At 39.1% G+C, this 20,328-nt stretch overlaps 1 protein-coding gene across 3 annotated transcripts in view; it reads left to right on the top strand.

Annotated features, from left to right (window-relative positions):
• The window catches only part of ATRN (attractin), a 184,987-nt gene that overhangs the window by 48,476 nt on the left and 116,183 nt on the right, over positions 1 to 20,328 (top strand). For all 3 annotated transcript variants that reach the window (XR_011248200.1, XM_069548083.1, XM_069548084.1), the window contains exons 2-6: positions 1,647 to 1,730; positions 3,976 to 4,089; positions 11,415 to 11,543; positions 13,682 to 13,887; positions 15,056 to 15,224. Coding sequence is in view for 2 of the 3 variants with exons in the window: in XM_069548083.1 (XP_069404184.1) it covers positions 1,647 to 1,730; positions 3,976 to 4,089; positions 11,415 to 11,543; positions 13,682 to 13,887; positions 15,056 to 15,224 (702 nt within the window). In the remaining variant the exon portion in view is untranslated. The remainder of the gene's footprint in view (positions 1 to 1,646; positions 1,731 to 3,975; positions 4,090 to 11,414; positions 11,544 to 13,681; positions 13,888 to 15,055; positions 15,225 to 20,328) is intronic.

Below are 20,328 nucleotides of genomic sequence, written 5' to 3'. Positions count from 1 at the left end.
TTGGGAATGGGATGGATGTTGGGGAATAAGACACAGAGACATTTATATCAGGCAAGTACAGCAAGAGAGAGAAGGCAAAGAAGTCGAGGGATTTTCGAGGATGATATTTGTGATGGACCCAGGAATCATAACTAGGTAAGTTGGAAAGTGGAATGTGCGAGTGATGAACATGAAGAGTGATCGTTTGTGGATTGGAGGTCTCTGGGGCTGGAGATTCACTGGAGAGGGGGAACTAGGCTAAATGAACTAGAGAAAGCAGAAATGGTCATCAGAGTGTAGGTCACCTTAAATGGAGATTTTGGTGGTAGAGTTTTTACTCCTAAAATCAGGTCTGAAAAGAGTTGGTAACTAAAGTAGGGTAGGGGAAAAGATTGTTAATGGTGAAGTTAAAATACGGAGTTGCTGGGCTTTGGGTGGAACATCTTTATTATGGTTGAGTGGAGGGTAGTGAAGTAGATGCTGATGTTTTGAGTAGGTGAAGAGGAGTAATTGGTGTGTCAGTAGGTGACTCAGAAAGTAAGGAAGGCAGATCCAGAAGAGAGCATCTGTTTCAGAAAAGCTGACATTGTTGATGGAATAGGGAGGAAAAGTCATCTGGAAACAGCTATTAGGAAAGATAGCATCCTTCTTATAAAAATTTTCTATATAGCAAAAGATAGTAGACACAAAGTATAAAGAAAAATAAACTGAGGAAATATATTTATAGTACATTTACCATACAAATGGGAGCTCCTTGATATAAAAAGAGCTCGTAAACGTGATGCAAGGAGTGAACTCATTGGAAAAGACCTTGATGCTGGGAAAGATTGAGGGTAAGAGGAAAAGGGGGTAACAGAATGAGATGATTGGGTGGTATCATTGGCTCAGTGGACATGAGTTTGAACAAACTCAGGGAGATAGTGAAGGACAGAGAAGCCTGGCATGCTGCAGTTCCTGGTGTTGCAAAGTCAGTCATAACTTAGTGATTGAACAACGACAACAACTTGGTAGCAAAATAGGTAAAGAATATGGAATCTTAATTTGCAAAGGAAAAAATGCAGATGATCAAAACATATAAGAAAAAACTCATATGTTAGCATTAGTACCAGTAAAAATATTAATGAGATACTAGGATGTGCCTATCATTGGCAAGACCTAAAAATATTGATAAACTTCCAAGCTTGGCATATGTGTGGGGAGTAGGTGCTGATGTATACTGCTAATGGAATGCCGTGGATTGCCACTTCAGCTGTTGGGTGTTGTGGATTGATGTGCTTGCCCATCACAATTATGCTGGCTACAGCATGTTTATTGTATTAACACATTTTTCTTGTAATGGTAACTGTGTGGCCTTGTTTTTTAAAAACCAACTTATAAGTAACTTCTTGTGGCCATTTTTATAGTGCAAAATGTGATTTTCCCGTCTTAGCTGGAAAAATTTTGGTGTTTTTGTTCATTCCTTTTGGTTTTCATATGTTTGTATCCCCTTAAGTATGTGACTAGATTTTGTTTCATCCAGATTTGTGTAATCTGAATGAAATAACTATCCAGTCATTTTCTTTTGGCCATAATATGTATCAGTGTACCCACTTGGATTGTATTGAGAATTAAGAAGGATATTATTAGTACATTAAATTTTGATGAGTTTGAACTTTATTTAATTACAGACTAACTGGATCTTCTGGATTTATAACAGATGGACCTGGAAATTATAAATATAAAACAAAATGCACATGGCTCATTGAAGGACAGTAAGTAATAATGACTTTTTTTTCTTTTTTAAGATAGAGCTCATTGTGAGATTACTTTTCCAACAAGTAAAATTAACTGTATCAACTTAAAATATTTTTTATTTGATAAATTTTTCTTTCACGAGTGAATTTGATTAGCTGAAGCTCCAATACTTTGGCCATGTGATATGAAGAGCCAACTCATTGGAAAAGACCCTGATACTGGGAAAGACTGAAGGCAAAATGAGAAGGGGACGGCAAAGGATGAGATGGTTAGAAAGCATCACCGACTTGTGTGCTCAGTCACTTCAGTCCTGTCCGACTCTGTGACCCCATGGACCATGGTCCTCCAGGCTCCTCTGTCCATGGGATTCTCCAAGCAAGAATATTGGAGTGGGTTGCCATTTCCTTCTCTATCACCGACTTAATGGACATGAATTTGAGCTAACTCTGGGAGATAGTGGAGGACAGAGGAGCCTGGTGTGCTGCAGTCCATTGGGTCACAAAGACTCAGACACGACTTAGCGACTGAACAACAAAAATTTTTTTTTCCTAATCTTCAGTGTTAATTTTAAAATTTGTGTTGATTGGCAGATGAATTGTACATACCAGAAATTTGTATATTTTCGATTATAATAGTTAGAAAACAGAATATATTATTATGGTTGAAGTATATAAAGAAAATTTCACTTGACTAGGTAGCAGGGAAGGCAGGAGATTTTGATAGCCCTTTTTATTTGTTTGTTGGTTAGCTTATTTATTCATTATTATTTTTAGTGATTTAATCTATAGAAGTTTATTTCTTGCTAACCTAACAGTTCCATGGCAGGAGTTACCAGTCAGCAGGTACCTTTCTTTCCATTAGTAGTAGGACCCATGCTTTCTCTTTCATTTTCAACTCTACAGTTATTTTAAGAACCACCAACCATCCTCTTTTCTCCTGGGCCACTGTAAAAGCCTTGAAATTGGCCTCCAGCTCCAGCTTTTACCTTTGTCCCTTGCACACTTCTCACTCACTTCTTATCTCATGTGGCTTCTTTTGTTTGCTGTGTTTCACACATGCTGATTTTCTTCACGTTGCTTGGACACATCAACTTCTTGTCTAAGACTTTAAGATTGTTGTTCTCTCTGTCTGAAACATTGTCTTTTCCAACTTCTCACATGGCTTGCCTCTCACTATTTTAATCTTTTCCAAAACTTTTTGGAGTATTTCGCCACCACTTGTTGTACTACTATTAATACATCACATTCCTTTAATTTCTTTGCAGTATTCATCACCATGTGAGTTAACTTGTTTATGTATGTATTTAGATGTTTGAATAGGGATGTTAGTTAGACACAAAATATGAGGTAGACAAAAGATTCAGGCTGGAGACTTATAGTTAGAAATCACCAAGATATAGATGGTGTTGATAGTACCAAGAACTTTTTGAGTAGAGTGTTTGTGCTAAAGCCAGGTTGGAGAATGAAGAGTGGGATGTGAAGAATTTGAGGAAAGCAAAGTCTTCTGTGGCGTTTCAGAGGAGAAAGGGACAGGTGCATTAGTAGCTGGAAGGAAAGTTGGGATTTGAAGTTTTTTGGTTTTGTTGTTTTTTATAAAATATGTGATACTTTAAGAGATTTAAGTGTGGGTGCGGAAGCTTCAGAAGAGAGGGAGATCTTAAATATTTCAGAGATAGAAGGAAAAGTAGATAGGTGTGTATCTATTTTGGAAAACAGGAATTTGAGAAAATTTTGTCTGTGTGCTGAGCATAAGCAGGTAGATGGGACTGAGTGGTTTGAAATAGTACTTAATCAGAGCACCAGTACTGGAACCAGCCTACCCAGTGGTGTGACTTTTTCCAGCATGGCTTTTTTCTCTAGATTCAGTCTAGATCAAAGCAGATAAACTTTTTTCTCTAGATTGGGGATTTTCCAGGGAGTTCCATGAAAAGGCAGAGGGGCAGGTGAGTTTAGAGGATTGGCAGGTATGTTTGTGAAATGAGGTAGTATGGAGTCTTAAAGTTGACTAAGAAGGGCTAATGAATTGGTAAAGAATGGTGACTGTAAGGTCCAGGATACATAGACCGTATATATTTTGTTTAACATTCCATGTTTGGTGATCTTTTGCACGTAGAAAGTACAAAGGAAATCTTTGACAAGTGAAGGAGTGCTGATTTTATACTATTAATTTATTTTCTCTATAGATTCTTTAAAAAACTGTTTTTTCTCAAATGTTTGGGAGTGATGATGATTAGTATAAATTACTTTTTTCTGTTCTTTTCAGGCCAAATAGAATAATGAGACTTCGTTTTAATCATTTTGCTACAGAGTGTAGTTGGGACCATTTATATGTTTATGACGGGGACTCAATTTATGCACCCCTAGTTGCTGCCTTTAGGTAAGCTCAGTCATATAACCATTATTTGATTTATGAATTCATGTATCTCCTAGACTGTATTCTTACTGGATTCACCTTTTTATCACTTAAAACATTTTCATGGAAAGAGTATTAGTTACAGAGTCCTATCAGTTGTGAGCTAGTCCTGACTTTGTTGCCTGTAACTACTGGGTAAATTTGGGGGGCAAAATACTCTCTTTTTAGTTTCCTGATCTATAAAATTGTGATAGTAGTATCAAGTTTACCTACTTCTTATGGTGGTTGTGAAGTATACCTCTGAAAATGTTTTGTAATATATTGACTAATAATATTTCTGTTAAAAAATTAAATAGGAATCATGTTCATTTTGATACTTGTGTGTTCTTCGTTGCATAGGCATTCAGGAATTATTTGTTGTATTCATATGTAGTTGTGTGTATGTGTGATATGTAATTATGTAAGTACCTTAATATGGGTGAGGAAAAAGTTTTGGAAGAATATACATAAATGAGCAGTGGTTATCTGTGGAGAATGAGAAACATTCCAGTTATGTGTTGTGATTTTTTTTCAAAAAGTATATTCTGTGTTTATAGTTAAACAGTTTAACACCAGATGTATGGGGTATTCTGAATTGTTTTGGCATTTTACTCTTTACCAACAGTCAATAGCTGTGTTATTTATCGTATTTTTGACCACATATGAGTTCAAAACTGGTCTAGTTTTCTTCCTTTTACTCTACAGAGGATTTTTAAAATATGTTTTCTGAAATGCATATCCTTAGAGAGTCATAGTTGTCAGTTTTTCATCTACAGCTGACTTTCTGGATTTCTTCCCCTCAAATATTGTAGTTCTCTGACTTTAAAAGAAATCAATTTAACAATATTTTTTGTATTCCTCACGTGGGGCTGGTTGATGTCTCGTGTAAGTGAGGCGACAACAGAAGGCGAGAAGCCAAACATGAGAAGGCAAAGGACAGATGAGGTCAGAGGACTAATGTACCCTGTATTTCTCCACTCCCTTTGGCTTAGAAATCTCTCCAATATATCTTTGAACTGAGAACCAAGGTCATTTTCTGAGTTTCAGAGATTCACTTAGAGGACTAAAGAACAGGGTGGATAGGCTATGCTAGTGAGCATTAAAATATCATTGGCCACATGTTGGACATATCTATCTTTATCCCAGAATTTGACTCACACCTTGTCTTACAGCAAGAAGCACGCCAAACTTTAACACAGGCACAAAAGCTATTATATCTGTAGTATGATGCTGTCATGATAATAGTATATGTTGAACATGTTGAAGGTTCACTTAGTAACTGCATTTGTTAATTACAATTCATGGAGTCCCTTCTGTGTGCCAGGCACTTTGAATGAGCTTACCAGTAGCTCTGTGGGAACGTCTGCCAAGTGGGTATGCATAACCATATAGTTCACCTGACTGTATATTTAATGAGCAGACATGTGAACCAGTAGCAGCAACAAACAAGCAGAAGGGTATAACTGTTTTAGTCATTGACTTCTGAGAGAAGCCAAGGTAAATGTGCAGACACCAGGAGGATTTTCAAGTTTCTCTTTAAAAAAATAGTTTATTTACTGACAGGTATAAATTAATTATTGATTGTGTTAAAATTTAACTTATGACATATTTGAGTCTGCATCTTGTAAAATCATAGTGAGACAATGTATGTTTAATAATTGAAGTTTCCCTGAAGCACAGAACCTTTGAAGGACTGACATACCGAAGAATGTGAAAATAACTGTTTAGTCATAAGGCACTTTCACAAAGATGGGATGCTGAGGAGTGCCGTTGGGTCAGGAGGACTTTGGTTAAAGGACTCAAACCAGTGTAGTGTGCTGTGGGGCCCAGAATAGAGTGAGCTTGGCGGCAGATTGTTCAGCCAAATAAAGAGAAGGAGAGCCAAAAAAAAAAAAAGGAGAGCCACACAGGATTCAGAAGATGTGGACTTCTAATCTGAGTTCTGCCCAAGTCTCTTCATGAGTCTGAACAGCTCATTTAAGTGCTTTGTTCCTTAGCTTCTGAAGCCTAAACTGAAAGTGTTGTACTGTGTTTTCACTGGGTGTATTGCAAACCATCAAGTTGAGTTGGATGAAGTTCTGAATAAAGTTTGTTTAACAAACAGAGTTCCGCTGCTCGGCAAGTTTGAGAACCACTGGAGCAACTCTCATCCAGTTGTACAACATGATTTTGTGGTGCATTCATGTCAACAAATGTGAAAGTGTGGAACACCTGCCGCTCTGCTCATACCGTTTGGGAGGGAAACGCAGAGGTGGTAGTGGTGGTGCAGCAGGGAGACTAGTTTTCCTCTCTGAGAACATTCTTACTCCTTTTAGAAGTTTTTGTTGTTGTTTTTAAGAAAGTCAAATATTGATGAGGCAGTTGTTTAGACTGTGATGAAGAGCTGTTAGAGGAAGTCTTGTGAAAGCAGGAGTCACTCTTTGTGTCCAACACCATGTTGAATCATGGTCAGACTGTGGCAAGTCAAACCTCTTTTGTAATTGTAGACCCTCCTTCACGAGTCAGAAATATAGATGTTGTCTGGCCCCATCCCCTGGCTCCCATCCCTGACTTTAAGAATCTGGCTTACCTTTCACATCTGCCTGTCCTTGAGTGTAGTGTTTTACAAGCAGACAGGTGTGTCAGACTGAGGATTACTGGGACTTCCCTGGGGGTCCAGTGGTTAAGAATCTGCCTTCCAATGCAGGGGGCGTGGGTTTGATCCCTGGTCAGGAAACTAAGATCTAACATGCCTCGGGGCAACTAAGCCTGCACACCACAACTAGAAAGAAGCCTGTGTGCCACAAGAAAGAGCCAGAGAGCAGCAACTAAGACCTGACACAGCCAAACATAAACAAACTAATAAATATTAAAAAAGAAAAAAACAACAACTGAGGATTACTGGTAAACTTACACAGTGTAGTTCGCAAAGTCAGGTTGTGCCCCAGGTGTATTTAGAGAGTCCATGTCAGTCTGGGACAGTTATGTTGAATTAAGACAGTTATCTTTAGTTCAGTGATTTTCAAAAATGGTTCTGAACAGTGATACTCTATGTTTAAAATATAAGATTATGAAGAACCCCAGGGCAAGCAGTTCTTGATTCTCAAGTTGAACTGCTGGCTGCAGCCTAAGCTGAGTCTGCGTTTATTCACCTGTCTAGGGGCAGGGGACAGGGAGGTGAAGGCAGCTCTGGGTCACAGTTGAATGGCCCACCTGCATCATCACTTTCTCACCCACACACCTTCTGTTGCCTTGCACACTGGGTTGATGTTCATATTCCTTTTTTCTGTAAAAGTTTATTTTTGTCATGAAAGTGAAAGTTGCTCAGTCATGTCCAGTTCTTTGCTGTATAGTCCATGGAATTCTCCGGGCCAGAATATTGGAGTGGGTAGCCTTTCCCTTCTCCAGGGGATTTTCCCCAACCCAGGGATCGAACCCAGGTCTCCCATATTGCAGGTGGATTCTTTATCAGCTGAGCCACAAGGGAAGACCAGGAATACTGGAGTGGGTGGCCTATCCCTTCTCCAGGAGATCTTCCTGACCCAGGAATCAAACTGGGGTCTCCTGCATTGCAGTCAGATTCTTTACCAACTGAGCTATCAGGGAAGCCTCTATTTTTTTGTGTGTCATAAACCAGTTTTATTTTCACACTGGGAGAAAGCACATTCTGAAACTGTCACAGTTTCAAGTTGTTGAAGAGAAAAGAAGCAAATGCCTGAGTCTCTCTGACAATAGGGAAGCTGGTCCCCTTCAGCAGTGTGGTCATCTAGCCCCTCTCCTTCTGTGGCTTTCCATCCTTTCTCCCGCCACCCATTCAGTCATTCGTTCTACACATGTCCCCACCATATAAATAATAAGTACTAGAAGCCATCTCTTACTGGGCACCTACTAGTGTGAGATGCTATTTAAACACTTGCTTTAACAGTTTGATTCTCATTACTTGGTTGTGAGGTAGTTAGAATTTCTTTCATTGTGTTTTTGAGGAAGCTAAGGCTCAGAGATGTTAATAACATGCCTAGGCTTTTGAAACAAGAATCGGAGTTCACATCTCTGTGATCTTAAAATTCATACTAGAATAACAGAGTGTGTCCAACTTGTGACTGAAGCCCCCAGTCTTTTCCTGTGCCAGTGGTTGTTATGCCAAGGTTGCTTTTGACTTGCCTTTTTCTGGGTGATCCTACTCTCTCAAGTACTTATCCCTCAGTGTTTTAGAGTTCTGGTGTATAAAACTGATGAAATCATGGTGATGGCTGAAACCTTCATTTAGGTCTGTGATCAAATGTCAGTTCTTCCAAGAGTCCTTCCCTAAATGCCCTTTCTAAAGTAGCACACTGTTTTATTTCCGTTTATAGCCTTTACCTCTGCCTGACATTATGTATACACACCTGTGGGCCAGGCGTAGGGGACTGATTATCTAGGCTTATTTATTCTTTCTCTGAGAGGTGAACTCCAGTAAGGGCAGAGACGTCTTCACTACCTAGAACAGTGGCTTACTTGTAGTAAGTACTTAGTATTTGTCAGTTAAATACATAGTAGAAAATGCTTCATTATTTTGCAACCCCTAGAGCACCTTCATGGTCATTGGGTTCCTAGAGTTCTGTCTTCATATTAAAAACTTGTTGAACAAACATCCTATCCCTTCTTCCTCCTCACACTCTGCTTATATGCTCTTCCACTCATTTTTATATGCACTTATATAACTATACATAAATGTACATATACACTAGGCCTGTTGTCTTAATGCTTGTTTTTTTTTCCCCTACTCATCAGAATGGCTTGATGAGTGCCTTGTTAGTCCTAGAGACCTCCACGTATGTAATAACTCATTCATCCAGCTCCTGAATGACCATTTATGTGGTTTCAACCTGTTCTCGTTCTGAATAGTGCTATAGTGAGGATTCTTATATATTTGTCTTTGTGTACATGAGCAAGTGTTTCTTCTACTAAGAAATAGAATTGTTAGGTCATAATGAATGAGCATTTAAGACAGTCGTTGGCCCCAAAATGTGTGCTCTAGTGAAGAAAAGAAGCCAGCATGTCTGGGGTCGAGCGAATGAAAGGAAGAAAGTACATATCTTCTTTAGCTTATGATGGGATTACATCCTGATAAACTCATCGTAGGCTGAAAATATTTTAATTCATTTGTAGCTTAGCCTCGCCCACTTTAAATGTGCTAAGAACACTTACATTAGCCTGTAGTTGGGAAAGTCATCTAACACAAAGCCTATTTTATAATTAATGTTGACTACCTCATGTAATTTACTGATACTGTACTGAAAGTGATAAGCAGAATGGTTGTCTGGGTACAGAGTAATTGTTTACCCTTGTGATCATGTGGCTGACTGAGGGCTGCAGCTCTGTGCCGGTGCGTGGCATCATGAGAGAGTATCGTACAGCATATCACTAGCCTGGGAGAAAGTAAAAATTCAAAGTACAGTTTCTACTGAAAATGAGTTCCTTTTGTACCATTGTAAGTCAAAAAATTATAGTCAAAAGATTTTAAATTGAACCATCCATAAGTTGGGGACCATCTGTAATAGATGAGATGTTTGTTCATGGGATGGGGTTGTGTGTGGGGAACAGATTACACAGGGCCTGATAGGGAGTTAGGCTTTTTCTGAATGAGATTATGGCAGTACTGAACGATAACTGGGCAAAAGATATGAGCATATGAAGAAAAGCAAAAGATGGAAAGTAAACATAGGAAAAAATCAAACTCAGGAGCATAAGAGAAGCTCAAAACCATAGTTAAAAAGATTACTTTCATATGTTAAACTGCTGCTGCTGCTGCTAAGTCGCTTCAGTCGTGTCCAACTCGGTGCGACCCCAGAGATGGCAGCCCACCAGGCTCCCCCGTCCCTGGGATTCTCCAGGCAAGAACACTGGAGTGGGTTGCCATTTCCTTCTCCAGTGCATGAAAGTGAAAAGTGAAAGTGAAGTCGCTCAGTCGTGTCTGACTCTTAAAGCTAAATATGCAGATGACACCACCCTTATGGCAGAAAGTGAAGAAGAACTAAAGAGCCTCTTGATGAAAGTGAAAGAGGAGAGAGAAAAAGGTGGCTCAAAGCTTAACATTCAGAAAACGAAGATCATGGCATTCGATCCCATCACTTCATGGCAAATAGATGGGGAAACAGTGGAAACAGTGGCTGACTTTATTTTTCTGGGCTCCAAAATCACTGCAGATGGTGACTGCAGCCATGTAATTAAAAGAGGCTTACTCCTTACTCCTTGGAAGGAAAGTTATGACCAACCTAGACAGCATATTAAAAAGCAGAGACATTACTTTGCCAACAAAGGTCCAGTGGTCGTCTATGGATGTGAGAGTTGGACTATAAAGAAAGCTGAGCACCGAAGAATTGATGCTTTTGAACTGTGGTGTTGGAGAACACTCTTGAGAGTCCCTTGGACTGCAAGGAGATCGAACCAGTCCATCCTAAGGAGATCAGTCCTGGGTGTACATTGGAAGGACTGATGTTGAAGCTGAAACTCCAATACTTTGGCCACCTGATTCGAAGAGCTGACTCATTGAAAAGACCCTGATGCTGGGAAAGACTGAGGGCAGGAGGAGAAGGGGACGACAGGATGAGGTGGTTGGATGGCATCACCGACTCGATGGACATGGGTTTGGGTGGTCTCTGGGAGTTGGTGATGGACAGGGAGGCCTGGTGTGCTGTGGTTCATGGGGTCACAAAGAGTCGGACATGACTGAGCGACTGAACTGAACTGAACTGAATCCTCTTTGTTGTCAGGATGAGGTGTCTTGGTGGGATTTCGAGTCAGCATCTCTCTTCTGGAAAGCAAGTTGGTATATGGATCGAGAGCCTTAAAACCATCATTTAGACCTTTGGTCTCAGTAGTTCCTTCTCTTTACAAAGACCCAACAGATACTATTATGTGCTGAGCTCTGAGTAAGGTTCTAAAAACTCTGAGGGAGTTGAGACATAGATTATGGACTATTACTTAGAAAAATAGAATATCAGGTGTAATATGGCATCAGTTAGGCAAATAAAATACATCAGAATGCTAATAGTATTGGGATTATGGGTGTTTGTATATCAGACTTTTATTTCTATTTTTACTTTTCACGTCTTTCGTGGTATATGTTAGGGTCACTGATTTCAAACCTCGTTAGAAATACATCCTAGAATAGAGGAGAGCCTAGTAAAAGATTCAGATCTGTTCCTGTGCATTTATCACAGGAATTTACCTTTCTTCCTAGAAATGACTTTTTAAATTATAAGAGTGAAATCCGGTTGAATTTGTGTCCATCACTGTATGATGTGTCTCTTCTTGTGCTTCCCTGTATAAGACATGTGTTTTCATTTCAGCGGCCTCATTGTTCCTGAGAGAGACGGCAATGAGACTGTCCCAGAGGTTGTTGCCACATCAGGTTATGCCCTGCTGCATTTTTTTAGTGATGCTGCTTATAACTTGACTGGATTTAATATCACTTACAAGTAAGATATTTAAGTTTAATATTTGTGATTTTTTTAGAAGACTGTATACTTTGTTTTAACAATAATAATGACTAACATATATTGAAGGTTTATAGTGTGCCAGGCATTGTGCTAGCAGTTTGCATGAGTTTTCTCATTTAAAGTTCTTTTAGAAACTCAGATACAGGCACTGTTTTTCTGCTTCTTTTATAAATGGAGAAACTGGCAGGAAAAGGTAAAGTAAACTAAAGTTGTGGAACTGCAGTTGCAACCCAGGTCTTGCTGCTATTGAGTTTCTCCTGAAAAAGAGGGGCTTATCCATTCCCACTAATGGATAAAAACATTGGAGGAGTTGGCTAAGGGCAATATAACAAACATTAGTAGTTTTCATGTACTAAGAGATTAGCCCATTGATGACAACGGAAATGTAGACCACAGACTCTGAGCAGCTTTTGGAATTTGTTGTGGTAGGAGAGAGGCTCACTCTGTCTTTTCCTTTTTTTCCTTCTAATGTTTATTTTCATAAGTAGTTAAATTCATGAAATTCCATAAGCAGTGGGATCTGTGATAAGAACTTCTGTGACCCACAAAACCTAAAATATTATTTGGCCTTTTTCATAATATATTTGACAACTCTTGTGACCCCCCTGTGTAACCTTTATGCTAGGTTCTTTTTCTTGCACATTTTCTCAGGATCTCAGTAAACTTTCAAGACTGTTTAAAGCTGTCCTTATCTCGATTAGTATGGTGATTTAGTTTTTCAGGTACCCAAGGTTTGTGACTTGGCAGCCTGGGCAGCTCATCACAAGCCCAGGCTTGAAAAGTAGGCATGTGCATTTATTGTGTTAAATTATAACATAGATTATAAAAATACTGAATACAAACACTTTCAAAATTTTATCATAGATGTATCATGAACTGACATGTGGGTGTAGGCATGAATGTTACACCCAGACAGTAAAGAATCTGCCCACATTGCCAGAGACCTGGAAATCCCTGGGTCGGGAAGATCCCCTGGAGAAGGGAATGGCAACCCACTCCAGTATTCTTGCCTGGAGAATCCCAGGGACAGAGAAGCCTAGTGGTCTATAGTCCATGGGGTTGTGAAGAGTCAGACATGACTGAGCGACTAACATTTTCACTTTCTTCATGAATGTTAATTGAGCTTCTCTGGTAGCTCAGCTAGTTAAGAATCCACTTGGAATGCAAGAGACCCTGGTTCGATTCCTGGGTTGGGAAGCTCCCCTAGAGAAGGAATAGGCTACCCATTCCAGTATTCTTGGGCTTCCCTGGTGGCTCAGATAGTAAAGTATCAGCCTGCAATGCAGGAGACCTGGGTTCGATCCCTGGGTTGGGAAGATCTCTTGGAGGAGGGCATGGCAACCCACTCCAGTACTCTTGCCTGGAGAATCCCCATGGACAGAGGAGCCTGATGTGCTACAGTCCATGGGTTGCAAAGAGTCAGACACGACTGAGCGACTGAGCACAGCACAGCACATGAATGTTAATTAGCTTGTTTTTGTAATTGATTCCTGATTTTCTGACATGCTTTGCTAAAAAAAAATTTTTAAGTTCCTTACACTCTTATGGTATCTTCTAATCCTGTTATCTCCCCCTTTTAAAATCTGAATTATGTCTTTTCAAAGTGTTGTCAATATATTTAAGTCATGTTGCTATGCAACACTTTATGATTAAACTCATGTATAAAGTTAAACTGCCCTTCTCTTTTCTCCTATGTGAGATAGGTAGGTAAGCTTACTAAGAAATTTACAATACACCAATCTGTGCAATAATCTTAAATTCTGTGAACTTTCAGAGACAATCCAGAGGAATGAGGATGTAGTGTATTGTTAGTTGGTTTTTTCCTTTTCTTGTCCAGACTTGTAAGCCTGCATTTGGCAGTTTTATAATGCTCATCATTTGTGGGCTAGCTTGTCTCTTTTTATGAGAATCCAACAGGTTTCATTTTATTTTATTACTTGCCTAGCTCTGTAGGGTTGAGTGACCCCATTTAGGCTGAATGGTAAGTACTGCAATTATACTTGTGAGTGAACTGGCTAGATAGTGAGATTTCTTAAACCTCATGTAGGAGGAAGTTCTGCTAAATTAATCAGAGTGTTGCTTTGTGTTGATTTAATTTCCCTCCACTATTTTTATAGTTTTGACATGTGTCCGAATAATTGCTCAGGCCGAGGAGAATGTAAGATCAGTAATAGCAGCAACACTGTTCAATGTGAATGTTCTGAAAACTGGAAAGGTGAAGCATGTGACATTCCTCACTGTGTGAATAACTGTGGTTTTCCTCATCGAGGCATCTGCAATTCAAGTGATGTCAGAGGATGCTCCTGCTTCTCAGAGTGGCAGGGTAGGAATGTCTTTCTTTCTTTTTTTTTTTTTTTCTTTTAATCCACAGAATGTTTTTAGCTTAATAAATCGTAGATTCACTTTGTTTCTAGTATCTGTAACATTTATATTAATCAAATATCAGGAGGCGTTTTCATATCTCTTTATTCAATTTCTTATAAATCTTTGAATCTCATAAATGTATGGTTGTGGTTTCTTTATAGAGTTTTGAAACACTTTAATATTCTTCACAGTTCATTGATGAATTTAGAGAACTTGGTCTCAGCCACAAGACATAGCAGAGACCCAAGCCGAGATGTGGGACAAGAGCTATAATGGTCTCTCCACAGAAACTTCCAATAAATTCACAGAAAATTGGAGTTTATTATGCAGTAGAATCCTAAAGTAGTCAGTTAGTGCAGGTAAATATTATTAAACAACCCGTTTAGCAAATTCTTCAAGGGGTAGGTGATTAACAGCTGTTACTGATTTAGTTATTTATTTTTTATACATTTACTCCTTTCTCAGAACACTTTTATTTTGAATTTCCAGAAATATGCTTGTTTAAATGCTTTAGCTTATTCAGTTTGGCTTATGTTGAGGAGTTAAACGATTGAAGTATTTGACTAGCTTCCAGTTTGCTGGAGCAGAAGCCAAACCTCTCAGAAATGGAGTTTCTTGAGTTTCCAGGAAATGGATAGTTTATAACACATTCAGGACTATCTTTACATTTTAGCTCTATAAAGTTTTTCATTTGAATTAATAATTCCTTTGTCTACTCTTTCCTCTGAGAGCTGCTTAGCAAGTATTTCATTACTAAAAAATCCTAACCTGAATATGGTCAGATCTTCAGTAGAGTGTGTGATTTTAAATTTTATTAGAGATTATCCTTGGTCACTAGCCTTGAGTAAATTGAAAGTGCAAATTAAAAGGATTTGTCTGGTATTTAGATGCTAAAGGAAAGACTGTAAGTATTCTTTAGATATTTGTTTTATTTAGGTGATTGAAACTTGAAATGCAGTAATTTTCTATTTTTGGCCATGCTGCACGGCATGTGGGATCTTAGTTCCCTAACCTGTGCCTGTTGCAGTGGAAGGGTAGAGCCCTAACATCAGGACCACCAGGGAATTCACGAAATCCAGTAATTTGAAAGCTGCATTTTGTAAAGCTAATTTGTTATATTTTGTTAGGTCCTGGATGTTCAGTTCCTGTACCAGCTAATCAGTCATTTTGGACACGAGAGGAATATTCTGACCTAAAGCTCCCCAGAGCCTCTCACAAAGCTGTGGTCAATGGAAATACAATGTGGGTTGTTGGCGGATATATGTTCAACCACTCAGATTACAACATGGTTCTAGCGTAAGTTGTTTTAAACATTTTTATAAGAAGCTTAGTTTTCCATTTTGAAGATAGTTAAAATAGAGATAAGTAAAAAGAAAAGTAATCATCAGTAATTGCATTCCTGAAGAAAATCTCTGTTAGTATTTTGGCAGTTGTATTCTAGACTTTTGGGGACATATTCGTAGATTTTGAAAAAGGGAGTCCAAAAGAATTCATTGTTGTAATAAGGAATAATTCATCTTTTCCATATACCGTCTTATAATTTGCTTCAGGTACATGTAGTAAATTCTTGATAAATAAGGGATTGCTTTACCTTTTAATTTAATTAGCATTTCTGTAGGTGAAGTGACCTGAATTTATAATTTACTAGGGAATGGCAAGCCACTTCAGTATTCTTGCCTTGAGAACCCCATGAACAGTATGAAAAGGTAAAATGATTGGATACCGAAAGAGGCCGGGAGATGGTGATGGACAGGGAGGCCTGGCGTGCTGCGATTCATGGGGTCGCAAAGAGTCGGACATGACTGAGCGACTGAACTGAACTGAGGAGGAAATTATGTCATTCTCTAATACTTCCCAGGGTTCAAGGTCTGTTTACTGGTTCCATGCTGCTCATCCTGAAGGGAGAATATATTTTCACAATGGGATTAGTTATGGAGATAGAGTAGAAATGTATAAATAGTTACTTGTGCTGATTTTGCACCCTGGAAACTTTTCCTAAACATTTTCTGCTAATGATTGTTGTAAAAAATCAGCATCTATTTTTTAAGGAATTCTGGAAATATGAGAGTGGTAGTACAGTTTCTGAATCCCCCAAACATAGTCATTAAAAATTAAAACACAGAGGGCTTCCCTGATGGCTCAGTGGTGAAGAAACCACCTGCCAGTGCAGGAGACACGGGTTCAATCCCTGATCCAGGAAGATCCCGCATGCCACAGAGCAGCTAAGCCTGTGTGCTGCAGCTGCTGAGCCTGTGCTCTACAGTTGTGGAGCCCAGGAGCCACAACTGCTGAAGCTTGCACAGCCGAGAGACTGTGCTCTGCAAAAAGAGAAGCTGCTGCACTGCAGGTAAAAAGCAGCCCCCATTCTCCGCAACTAGAGAAAAGCCTGTGCAGTAACAGAGACCCAGCACAGCCAAAAGTAAGTAAATAAATAAAATTTAAAAATTAAAACACAGAACAACTAAGACACAGGGGCAGCATCTGTAACAAACTTGGTCAAAAGGCATCTACTCAAATGGGTGGAGTTAAACCATTGAAAGCTATAAGACCAATGTGCTGTCAGTATTTTTGTCACAGTAAGCAGAGAGGAGCAGCGGGCCCACCAACAGCAAACCTAAAAACCCACTGGGAAACTCAGCAAGCTGCTTTGAGAACAGCAACTGTAATTGGGAAGATGTTGCATATTCTAGCAGGGGAATGAGCTTAAGGGATCTGTAGTAGGATCTGAAGAGGCTGAAGCAGATTCTGACTTATTAACTCTCAGAGTGAACTAGTCAAAGACTTTGTAGGAGAAAGCCCCAAACTTTGGAAACGCTGCTGGAAATAGAATTCACATCAAACAGGACAGAGACAGCCTAGGAAAAGTTCAAAAGAGTTCAGATAACAGTCTGGGAAGGGAACAGAGCCAGGAGACCTCAGCAAGTATGGTGCAGGATAGTTGGACAGTACAGTACAACAGAAGAGGACCTAGAGAGCTGAGAAATTAAGAAAAACTAGCTAAATAAATCTTCTCTTATAAGAGTTCAGGAAAAAGTAATTTTACTTAAAGTTCAGCAACAGAAAAATATCATGGTCAAATCTCATGGAAAAGAAGAGAATAAGTAGAATAACACCCTTTCAAACATATAAGCATAATAGAAAAATATATTCACAAAACTGATAAATATTATAACTTAATATTCCCAAATAAGCTAAAATACCAGAAAATTATAAAAGACATTAAAGAACAGTATAACCAGAACTAGAACATTTCAGAAAGGAGATGATAGAAGTTAGGAAAGAATTTTAAAATAATTTCCAAATTAAAGACAAACTTAGAAGGAACACACAGTAAACACAGCAGATAACTCTTTTAGAAATAGAATATGAAAAAAGAAATTTTTAAAATCACAAATAAATGAAGATTGTTTTGCCCTGTTCTTTGTATGGTAAGTACAGTTAAAAGCCTTGACATTATATATAAAACAACATACAAAACAAACATAAGAAAACTCTGAAGGTAGTCTTACCCAAGAACCAAAGAATGACTTAATGGTAAGTTCCAAGGATTTTCCTTTTGTTTCGTATTTTCTCAGACTTGATGTTGAAAAAGTCAGCAGTCTGGAAATGTTAATAGGTACAAGCTGAAAAAAACTAAGAAAACCCTGTTTTCTCTAGCATGAGGACCAGGAAAGGGGCAGGTTAGCAAGACAAAAAACTTTAAGATAATAACCATTCTACCCTATCCAAACACCATAGAAAGAACTGTGGTCTCACCCATATCCCTGCCTGGAAAGTATAAGTGTAGAGTCTAAATTTCCACTTAATGCTAGGAGATAGTGAGGTGCTCCAACCACCCACCTCCATCCTACCAAGGTAGGGTTACAGAAGGCCAGTTAGAGAGCCGGGACTTTCTGTACCAGGCATTAATGAGGTCTCCCTGACTCCTGTGACATCAGTGGAGTCATTGTGGGGATTTCTACCCTGGCCTGGCAGCAATAGCGAGAATGAGTGGACCCTCTGTCTCTCCCCTGGGGTGGTGTCAGAGGAGGCCTGCTGTAACAGGAGATTTAAATAAGATCCAGAGTCTTATATCATCATACCCCAAATGTTCAGATTTTAGTTGAAAGTCATTTGATAAGCAAAGTGCCAGGAAAATCTCAACTTGAGTGAGAAAAGACAATCAAGAGCTATTAATACCAAAGTGACACATATATTAGACTTATCTGACAAAGATTTTAAAGCAGCCATTATATAAAATGCTTCAACAGTTCTCTCAGCAATAGAAAGAAGAGGACAGAGGAAAGAATCGGTGAACTTGAAGGTAGAACAGTAGAAATTTCTTAATCTGAACAACACAGAGAAAATAGAACAGAATTACAGAGACCTGTGGATTGTAACAAAATATCTTAACATTTCTGTCACCAGAGGAGCCCTGGAAGGAGAGGAGGAACTGGGTGTGTCTGAAAAAGTATTTGAAGAAGTAACAGTTGCCCAAGTTTGGCAAAAGATATGAATGTACAGATGGAGAAGGAAATGGCAACCCACTCCAGTATTCTTGCCTGCAACACTCTTTGGACAGAGGAGCCTGGCGGGCTACAGTCCATGGGGTTGCAAAGAGGCGGCCATGACTGAGCGACTAAGCACATGAATGTACAGATTGAAGAGATTGGGTAAATGCCACTAATTCCTGACTCCTACAGGAGTTTACATTTCATTAATTCTTTCTCGTTCCCTCTCTCATTCTCCTGCTCAGCTGTCATATTATCTTTTCATTTTTTAGATCTCTACCACATTTTCTCCTATTTTCCTTCTGAGCTAGTGACCTTGATTCCCATTTCAGCTTTGAAAGATAAAGTTTACCTTACTGGTTTATATGTTCACTTGTCCCCCTCCCCTTTCGGTCATACTCAGCTTTATCTCTTCTTGTGATATCTGTGAATACATTCCATGCAATCTTTTTTTATGATTATTGTTTGTTGTTGTTTAGTCACTAAGTCATGTTTGACTCTTGGCAACCTTGTGGACTCTAGCATGCAAGGTCCTCTGTCCTCCATTATCTCCCAGAGTTCGCTCAAATTCATGTCCATTGAGTCAGTGATGCTATCTAACCATCTCATCCTCTGCTGCCCCCTTCTGCTTCTGCCTTCAATCTTTCCCAGCCTCGGGATCTTTTCCAGTGAGTCAGATCTTTGTATCAAATGGCCAAAGTATTGGAGCTTCAACTTCAGCATCAGTCCTTCCAATGAATATTCATAGTTGATTTCCTTACAGAAGGAAGTTTGTAACATTGTACAGGAGGCAGTGACCAAAATCAACCAAAAAAGAAACGCGAGAAGGCAAAGTGGTTGTCTGAGGAGGCTTTACAAATAGTTGAGGAAAGAAGAGAAGCAAAAGACAAGGGAGAATGGGAAATATACACCCAACTGAATGTAGAGTTCCAGAGAATACCAAGGAGAGATAAGAAGGCTTTCTTAAATGAACAGTGCAAAGAATAGAGGAAAACAATAGAATGGAAAAGACCAGAGTTCTCGTCAAGAAAATTGGAGGTAACAAAGGAACATTTCATGTAAGGATGGGCACAATAAAGGACAGAAATGGTATGGACCTAACAGAAGCAGAAGTGATTAAGAAGAGGTGGCAAGAATGCACAGAACTATATAAGAAAGGTTTTAATGAGTTGGATAATCACAATGGTGTGGTCACTCACCTAGAGCTGGACAACTTAGAGCATGAAGTCAAGGGAGCCTTAGGAAGCATTATTACAAAAAAAAAAAAAACCTAGTGGAGGCGATGGAATTCCACCTCAGCTATTTAAAATCCTAAAAGATGATGCTGTTAAAGTGCTGCACTCAATTTGTCAGCAAATTTGGAAAATTCAGTAGTGACCACAGGACTGGAAAAGGTCAGTTTTCATTCTAATCCCAAAGAAGGGCAGTGCCAAAGAATGTTTGAACTATCATACAATTATGCTCATTTCACGTGCTTGCAAGGTTAGGCTCAAAATCCTTCAAGCTAGGCATCAGCAGTATGTGAACCAAGAACTTCCAGATGAACAAACTGAGTTTCAGAAAGTCAGGGGAACCAAAGATCAAATTGCTCACATTCGTTGGATCATAGAGAAAGCAAGGGAATTTCAGAAAAAAGTCTACTTCTGCTTCATTGACTATGCTAACTCCTTTGATTGTGTGACTCACAACAAATTGTGAAAAATTCTTAAAGAGATGAGAGTTCCAGACCACCTTACCTGTCACCTGAGAAAGCTGTATGTGGGTCAAGAAGCAACAGTTAGAACCATACGTGGAACAACTGACTGGTTCAGAATTGGGAAAGGAGTATGACAAGGCTGTATATTGTCACCCTGCTTATTTAACTTCTGTGCCGAGTACATCATGTGAAATCCTGGGCTGGAGAATCACAA

Source organism: Ovis canadensis, chromosome 13 (assembly GCF_042477335.2).
Source record: "Ovis canadensis isolate MfBH-ARS-UI-01 breed Bighorn chromosome 13, ARS-UI_OviCan_v2, whole genome shotgun sequence".
NCBI lineage: Eukaryota > Metazoa > Chordata > Mammalia > Artiodactyla > Bovidae > Ovis > Ovis canadensis.
Note: the sequence above shows the minus strand (reverse complement) of the source record. Positions and strands in the feature narration are given on the sequence as shown.